The sequence below is a fragment of the Hydra vulgaris genome, chromosome 12, assembly GCF_038396675.1.
Source record: "Hydra vulgaris chromosome 12, alternate assembly HydraT2T_AEP".
Lineage (NCBI taxonomy): Eukaryota > Metazoa > Cnidaria > Hydrozoa > Anthoathecata > Hydridae > Hydra > Hydra vulgaris.
In genome coordinates, this window is record NC_088931.1 from 48,147,953 (window position 1) to 48,157,405 (window position 9,453).

At 28.8% G+C, this 9,453-nt stretch overlaps 2 protein-coding genes across 2 annotated transcripts; both read left to right on the top strand.

Moving 5' to 3' along the window:
* On the top strand, nucleotides 1–1,344 carry LOC136088163 (uncharacterized). Its single transcript, XM_065811839.1, has one exon. It carries the CDS (start codon nucleotides 1–3, stop codon nucleotides 1,342–1,344), a length of 1,344 nt encoding a protein of 447 aa, XP_065667911.1.
* A 3,159-nt stretch (nucleotides 1,345–4,503) lies between these two features.
* Nucleotides 4,504–5,517, top strand: LOC136087791 (uncharacterized). The gene is made up of 2 exons (XM_065811292.1): nucleotides 4,504–4,749; nucleotides 4,932–5,517. Exons 1-2 carry the CDS (start codon nucleotides 4,524–4,526, stop codon nucleotides 5,480–5,482), a joined length of 777 nt encoding a protein of 258 aa, XP_065667364.1. The 5' UTR covers nucleotides 4,504–4,523; the 3' UTR covers nucleotides 5,483–5,517.
* The last annotated feature ends 3,936 nt before the right edge of the window (nucleotides 5,518–9,453 follow it).

Here is a 9,453-nt window from a genome sequence, read left to right on the forward strand (position 1 = left end):
ATGTCTTTTGATGGTGCGAGCAATATGCAAGGAATAAACAAAGGAGTTGTAACACATTTGAAGCATTGTTCTCCCATGGCAATAAATATTTATTGTGGATCTCATGGAACAAATCTGGTAATGAAAGCTTGTGCAAAATCTTCTGTTGTTTCTGTTAACCTTTTTGGAACAGAAAACAAGCCCGGTGATGTGCAAAAATTAAAGACTTTTCTATACGGGAACTCAAGGAAACGAAATAATATATTTGAGAAGTGCAAATCTCTTCTTGAGGATGTGAATCAGTCTCTTGAACTGGCTGCTACCCACAGTGTTCGCTTCAGTGCCTTACAAAATGCTACAGACCGACTGCTGACACTATACCCTGCAGTAATCGATTGCCTTGAACAAATTTCAAATGACATGGAATTTAAAATGAATGTTCGAAGTGAAGCGCAAGGTCTTTTATCCCGATTTCAGTCATATGAAACAATTGTGACTTTATGTCTCTTCAAAGAAATTTTTACTATCTTGGGTTCCCTAAATAAAATTCTTCAAGGAGAAACACTTGATTTTTCAATTGCTATAATGTCTGTCGATGTATCACTTGAAAAGCTTCAAGTACTAAGGGACAGTTCTGGCAAAAATGTTATTTTATCTGCTGTTAAAATTGCAACTGAAGCTCAGCTTGAACAGCTAACATTTGTTGAGAAAAGGACTCGCAGAAAAAAACGACTAGGCTTTGATGAAACAGATGATGAGCGGCTTACTCAGGCTGAAGATCAGTGGCTAGCAGAAGTGTTTTATACTGTAGTTGATTCAGCAACTGCAGTTCTTGATGACAAATTTTCTTCACAGCGGAAATTTTTAGAAAGCATAGACATTTTTTTATTGAAAAATATGAGTGAAGATATTAGTCATAATTTTCATAACTCTAATTCACAAGAAAAAATTCAATCAGTGCTTGAGAAATTTAAAATTTGTATCAGTTTAAATGAATTCACAACTGAAATGATTGATTTTGTGGAGATCTACAGAAAGGCTGCTGAGAAAGATAACAAAACTTTGCATTCTTTTCTCACCATTTACAATTTTATGTTGAGGACTATGTTAGATGCTGTATTCCCCTCTGTTGCAGTTATATACAAGATATTTAGTACAATTCCAACAAATTCAGCAGAGTGTGAGAGAGTTTTCAGCAAACTGAAACTTGTCAAAACTCTTCTAGCAAATCGGTTGACATCAGAGCATGTTGGGGATCGTGTTCTCTTGTCAGTGGAACATGAGAAAATGTGGAATTTGACGCATTCAGACTTAATAAAAAACTATGCTGATACAAATGAATTACGTAATATTTTGTATCCATAAAAACTTTTTTTAGTATAAATATAATTCTCCGTGAACGCTTATTTGTCTTTCGTTAAAAGTACTTCACCGTGCCCCTCTTCTGGAAATTCGTACCTGCTTTTCAGGTGCCTCCACGTCTCTGGATACTACCATCATACTTTTGTTTCGTTGAGCTAGTGTAAAGGGTATCTGATGTTTTAGGAGTAGTTGTAATTCCAACATCAAATAATGTTTGCCTTCCTTTTTGTAGAGCCGCTTTTTTTACTTTACTGATTTTTAACTTTGATGCACCAGATGGATACGTGCGTTTCATTTTTATTTTTTTAAATACTTCCGTCTAATAGATATATATACATATATATATATATATATATATATATATATATATATATATATATATATATATATATATATATATATATATATATATATATATATATATATATATATATATATATATATATATATATATAGATATATATATATATACATATATATATATATATATATATATATATATATATATATATATATATATATATATATATATATATATATATATATATATATATGTATATATATATATATATATGTATATATATATATATATATATATATATATATATACACGATTAAAAAATTAATACAAAATATATATATATAATTAATCACAAAAATGAAAAAATTAAATTTATTTTTATTAATCTGTAAATTAAATTGTACAATCAAGCAAATCGCCTGTAAAAAAACTAATCCAAATACGCCATTTTTAAAATAAGATTTAAACACATTATAACTTTTCCCGCTAAATTCAAGATAAGCATGTAGATAAGATTTAAACAAAAGCTCTTCCGCAGGGATCTTCTATAAATTACGCAACGCTAAATTTATTTTTAAAAAAAAATTATTAGATCTTAAGCTCATTTAAGAGAAGGAAAAAAAAACCTGGAATGTTATTGCCGCTGTTGGGGGCCCCCATAGGGTCCGGGGCCCCGAGCAATTTGCTCGGGTGACTCACGCTCTGCACGCCCCTGAAAAGGGCTGTCAAATTTTTTTAAATTTTACTAAAAATCAAAGCTGCCCGCTATCCTCTAATTTTTGTTTTACATTAGGTTACTCTTATATTAACTTTAGGCTAAAATTAAAATAAGAAAAATATATAAAAAAATGTTTTTATTATCGAACTGCAATTCAAACTTCAGCGTATACTCTGAAGTTTGAATTGCAATTCGATAATAAAAAGTTTTTTCATTAAATTTACCGATATAACGTCAGCGAAGTTTTGAATGAATTTTGAAAATTGAAATTTTTGAGTTCAAATGATTCGCAACATATATAGATAAATTCAACGAGTTTTTCATTTAATGTTTTCGAAAAGTTTTTATCGTAGGTGCTGAAAATAATAAATTAGTCGAAAAAGTAGACTATAAGCGGTTAAATCTCTTTTTGAATCTATAATAATACCGAAATTATTAACAAATCGTTGACTAAATTTTGTTTTATTTGTGTAAAGATAAATTTTAGATTTAGATTTATTTTTTACATATTTAGAAGTTTTCGTCCTGTTTTATTTCCACGTTTTTCACTTGATAATTTAATAATAAATGCTAATTTAAATTAATAATTCTCCTCAAAGTTTTGTTACGCTTATTATTGTTGTTATTATTGTTAGGTTTAACTTATTATAAATAAAAACATTTAAAAATTTAGTTTAAGTTAAACAATTTTAAAGCATATTTATAGTTAGTTGACCATTTTATTGCACGTGTTTGTTAATCTGAAAAAAATTATATTTATTAATTGCTCAAATAATTTGGATTTACGATTTAATTTCTAATAAAATTTTATTAACTCAACTTTTTACGCAAGAAAAAAAAAGATTAGTTTTTTTTCGGTGCCAAAAGGTTAACGAGATACTAGGGAAATATTTCATAAAATCTTTATGAATTGAAAATATTAAAACACGAATATCTTTGGAACTAAATAAGCTACAGAAGTGGTTGAAACCATTTTGAAAATAAAATATATTAAGGAATCATTTAAAAGATAAAAAAGATTTACATTAGGTATAAAAATTGCCTAAACTGCCTATTTCAAAGTAATTTACTCTACACGACTTCCCATTTAAAGTAAGTTACTTTTGGGTAATTCCGCATCAAATCACCCAAAATTTAGAAAATTCTAAACCATGGGTCTTCAAATTTTTTAAAAACCTCTTTGGCTGTTGCATCTTAAAAAGAAAAGTTAAGATATAAAATTTTAGCTAAAAATGTTGAGAGGTTGACAAGATACTGCAATTTTAATACTGACTTGGTTTCCTAAAATGACCCGGTTTTCATAACACTCTGAAAAAACATTTTTCTTAAAATAATAAGAAATAAAAATGGCAAAAACATGAAAATGAACATATATAATGTTTTTTTGATGCTGAATTCAATAAATGTACTTAAAATGCTAAAATATAAAAGGAACATGCTTAAAAATTAATAAAACAACTAGTTTCTATAAAACAACTTTGGGGCCCAATATCTCAAAACACCCCCATCAAAAAAAAAATTTTTTTGCTGTTAATATTTTCAGCTGTTTATAATCTTACTAGGCACAAAAAATCTAACTGGAAAAACGACTGAAACATACGGAACTTTAATTTCAAAGATGTATCAAATTTTCAATAGGCTATTTTAAAAAACTTTCAAATAGAATTCTGTAAAATTTTATATTTAGTTAAAAGACTCCTTAAAAAAAAAAAACAATTTTGTTATATTTAAGGAAGTCCTAATTATATGATAACTTAGTTATTTGAACTTAACAACTGAAAAAAACATCCTGTTTTGTTTTATATAAAAACTGAATTAGTGTGATATGGATGTGCAGTTGTTTTTACAAATTTTGACAACTTTAGTAAAAGTCTATAATAACTAGTTTATAAAAAGTTCAGTTAAAAAACAGCATTCGTAAATTTTATTTAAATTTTAACAAATTAACAATTTGATAAATATATATAAATTGTATATATATATAAATATATCTATAAAGAAAATTAACAATATCTATCAGTGTAAAAAATTATACAACAGTGGGATTCTGAAAAGGTTTGAATTATTTCTATATTAAATTTTTTTTTTTACTAAAAATTAAGTAGGAAAAAAGAATTCTCTTTTTTTTAGGAAATACATTTATACAAAGTAGTTTATTATAAGATGTGTTCGATTGGGTTAATGACATCAGATGCATGCAAAGGCCAACAAGATGTTATTGGAACATTAAGCAACGAAGAAAAAATAGCTATATCATTACGCTGTAACATTGAACTATCAAACTTAACAACATTATGTGAAAAACATGCTACAAATTATTTGAAAATGTATCCTATATGGCAGAAAGCATGCTGTGATCCATTCAAAAAACATACAAAGAAAATTACAAGTAAGTAAAAGTGGAATTTAAGTATTTAAATATATATATTTTTTTAATTTGTGTTTTCCAAAACATAAACAATGTTTTAAACAATTGTGCAGATAAGCTATATACAACTATACATACAATTATACTATACACAAAATACATAAAGCTATATGCAATTATATATACAATTCAATTACTTTTAGAAAATCTTAGAGTAGTTACGATAAATGAGTCACAAGACATGATGAGAAGTAGCTTAAATATTGCTCCTGGGAAGAAACTTTGCAAACCCTGTAAGCAAAAGATTGTCAAAAAAGCAGATCTTAAAGAAGAGAAGCAAAGTCAGGGTGAACAATATGAAGATTTTCTAATATCATCATTCAAATCAAAAAGACAGGAGATCAATGAAGAACTTGAAAATTTTAATATATCTCCTCTAAAATCTCATTCAAAGTCATCAAAACATATACTCTCAGAAGGAAAGCGAAAAGTTGCGCGCATCAACGAAATGGTAAGTAACCTTACTAAAAAAACTGAAAGTCAATTCAATATTCCCTCAAAACTGTGTTATGAACCAAATGACATTAAAAAGAAGGCTGAAAACTTTGATGAAATTATGAGCTTGATAAAAGAAAAAATTCTATGTTCTGACATAAGGACTATTGTTCAATTTCTAACACTGGCACCCCCAAGTTGGTCAATATCAGAAATACAAAATGTTTGCAGTTACATAATACCAAGCAAAAAAGACTAGACAACTTTTTAATAAAAAAAGATTGTTGGCTATCTCACCTTTGTATAAAGGTAAAGTCTTACAAAAAGAAATAGAAGATTCTTGCTTCACTTAGACCAAAGTGGTGCATTTTGCCAGGTGCAAGTGGTACACATTCTGTTTGTGTTTGTTCTTATCACCAAAATGCCATATTGCTAGCAGATGCTTTAAATATTGGACTAAAGTATAAGGACTTACTTTCAAAAACCGTTTGCTCAGTAGAAAACAAAGAATGCATGCTTGCACAGTGTGATGATTGTCCTGGTAAAGAACCCCTCACCAAATATTTGTATGAGATTTTTGGAGAATATGAAGATGATTTTGAGATACACTACAAGCAATGGCAAACTACTGACCGTGCAACACTATTAAGTTTAACAGCTGATGTTCCAACGTTTGTTGAACTATTAGCATCTTGTTTTGAAAAGCTACAAGCTCATTCTTTTATTGCTCACTCTCAATCACAGTACCTTAACCAACTGAAACAATATGTGGATCAATCAAACATTATCATTATTGGCGACTTTGCTAAAAATTATGCTTTTGTTGTCCAAGATGAAATACAGAGCTATCATTGGAACACCCAACAATGTTCTTTACATCCATTAGTCATATACTATAAAAATGAAAAAGGTGAACTGAAACATATTTCTTGCTGTTTTATATCAGATGACATTATACATGATGTAACTTATGTGTACAAAATATTCCAACTAATCATACCAATATTAAAAATAAAATTTTCCAATCTGTCCAAATTACATTTATTCACTGATGGTTGCGCAGGACAGTACAAAAATTGTAAAAGCTTTTACAATCTATCCCAACTAGAGAGCGAATTTTGCCTTAAAATTGAATGGAACTTTTTTGCCATGTCCCACGGAAAGTCACCATGCGATGGGATTGGTGGTACTGTGAAAAGATTAACAGCACAAGAAAGTTTAAAACGACCGTACAGAAACCAAATTCTCACATCAGAAGCTATGTATGAATTTTGTATTGATAAAATCAAAGTTGTTAACTTCATTTACATAAAGGGATTGGACTTACAATTGCAACGTGAAGAGCAAAAAGAAAGGTACACTGATGTAACAACTCTACCTGGTACTCGTAGCTTTCATCAATTTATACATCTTGGAGATAACAAGGTTGGGGCAAAGAGTTGTAGTACAGACACTAATTATACAATAATTCACAATCTTAAAAAGAAACAAGACATATCTCAACTTGATACTGTCACTTTAGGTTGTTATGTTGCTGTAGTCTGTGATGATAAGTGGTGGATCGGCATTGTAACTAAAACCAACTTAGAAGAAGTTGATGCTAAAGTTAAATTTCTTCACCCAAATGGCCCATCAATCTGTTTTAACTGGCCTGAAAGAGACGACTACTGTTTTATTCCAAACACCAACATATTGAAAAAACTATCTGTTCCACAAGCTTGCTCTAGTTCTGGTAGAAACTATGTGTTTGAATATGCTGAAATAGAGGAAGTACAAGTAAAATGGGAGCAATATTGTAAGCTATTACAAACACAGTCAAAATAACTTTCATCTTTGATACCTTTACAAATCTTGTATATTTAAGTAACTTTTTAAATTACGATTAACTTTATTTTATTTACAAATATTTTTTGGGAATTTCTTGAAAAAGTAATACATCTTTGAAATTGAAGTTCCGTGTGTTTTAGTTGTTTTTCCAGATAGATTTTTTGTGCCTAGTAAGATTATTAACAGCTGAAAATATTAACAGCAAAAAAAAATTTTTTTTGATGGGCGTGTTTTGAGATATTGGGCCCCAAAGTTGGTTTATAGAAACTAGTTGTTTTATTAATTTTTATGCATGTTTTTTTTATATTTGAGCATTTTAAGTACATTTATTGAATTCAGCATCAAAAAAACATTATATATAATGATTTTCATGTTTTTGCCATTTTTATTTCTTATTATTTTAAGGAAAATGTTTTTTCAGAGTGTTATGAAAACCGGGTTATTTTGGGAAACCAGGTCAGTATTAAAATTGCAGTATCTTGTCAACCGCTAAACTTTTTTAGCTGATATTTTGCATGCAATATTTTTTTATAATTAGGAATAATGTGTCAAAATATAACACAAAAGGAAGACACATGGTTCAATGGCCTTGGTGATTTGATGTGGAATTGCCCTTTTACAAGTAAAAGTAAAAATGCAAATAACTTTTACTTGTAAAAGTAAATTACTTTTTCAAGTAACAGTTACTCATTTAAAAAACTTAAGTAATTAAGTTTAGCGCGTTATATAAACTGTGTAAAAAAAACGAATTACTTTTAAATGTGAGTAAATTATAAATTTTTATATGAGTTATATCAAGTAATTTACGCTAAAACGTAATTCGCGTTTTTACATCAAAATAAGTAAAAGTGCCATTCCTAGTTTTAAAATTTTACTTTAGAAAAATTGTTCCGCAGTGGATAATCTACAACTTAAGTGAATCAAGTGCAAGGTGCTCGCAAATGGCGGATGTGCTTATCTAATGGTTGATAAAGAGAGAAAGAAAAATAATTAAAATAAAAAGATCAAAATTTATCAGTATAAAAGAAGATAAAAAAAGATAAAAGAAGATAAAAGAAGATAAAAGCATTAGCAAATTAAAGCCGAAGTAAACTTCTAATCTTTTGTTTAAAAAAAAATTACCTAATTTATAAATTGTTCAATAAATAAGTAACCAATTAAATTAGAAAATTAAAAAGCAAAGAAAATTAAAAAACATTTTGATGAATTAGATGCTGATCACCGATTTCCAAATCGAGAAAAAATATTTAAAACTGAGATTTTTAACAATGTATCAGACACAGTAATATCTCAATTAGATACACGTTTTATTAGTATTAGTGCAGTCTGTCATATATTCGATTTTCTAACACCAATATTTTTATTACATGTTGATGAAGCAACTTCATTACAAAAGTGTGATGAATTTCAAAAAAAATACTCAGATATAATTGGCCCTAGTTTTTCACTTCAGTTTATTAATATTTACTATCTAGTTTTACCTCAACTAACTCAAGCATGGGCTGTTCACTAAATATGTATGGAAATGAGCAAATATGAAGTGCTAGAATGCGACCTAACGGAAGTATTTACAGCAATGTTATTATTCTTTACAATTCCTGTCACTTCTGCAGCAGCTGAAAGGTCATTTGCCAAATTAAAAATAGTAAAAAATTATTTAAGAAATAAGATGGGCCAAACTTGACTCCGACATTTATCACTAATAGCAATTGAAAACAAAACCGCATCAAGCCTGGATTTAAACGAAGTCATTGATACTTTTGCGAAATCTAAAGCTAAGAAAATTTTTTAAATATAATTGTTATTTAGTCAGTTGGTAGGCCCGACCTTTATTTAATAAACCTTTGAATCTCCTCTATTTCGTTTTATTAGCCAAACCTACACCAGGTATTAATTGTAATTTAAGTTGTTACTGTTTAATATTTTTATTACCTGTCCTGCAGTGCACAAAAAAAGAGCTTAAGTAGCTTAGCATTTTTAATGTATTTGTACATTTCATATTTTTATTTAACAAAACCTAATCAGTTTACATAGCAGTGGGGCCCCATTTCTTAATTGGCCCCAGGGCCCTTGGTTACGTTCTAGTGTTACCAACATAAGTTATGTTGGTAACACTAGAATGTCATAACAAACTTTCGCTAACTTTAGAGAATTTAGGAAAAAGTAAGCAATTTTATATCCGGGGCCTTGGACCCCGGATATAAATTTCAAGATATAGAGGAAGAAAACTCGAGATATAGAGGACTTTTTTAAGAAAATGACACTTCCACAAAGAGGACTTTTTTAAGTGCCTCTCCATTTCCTCAAACCCGTGTTTCCGACCTGTTAGTGAAATTCTAGAAGGGTGACACCAAATATTTACGACACTGGGTGACACCAACACCAGCGACGCTATTGGTCTAC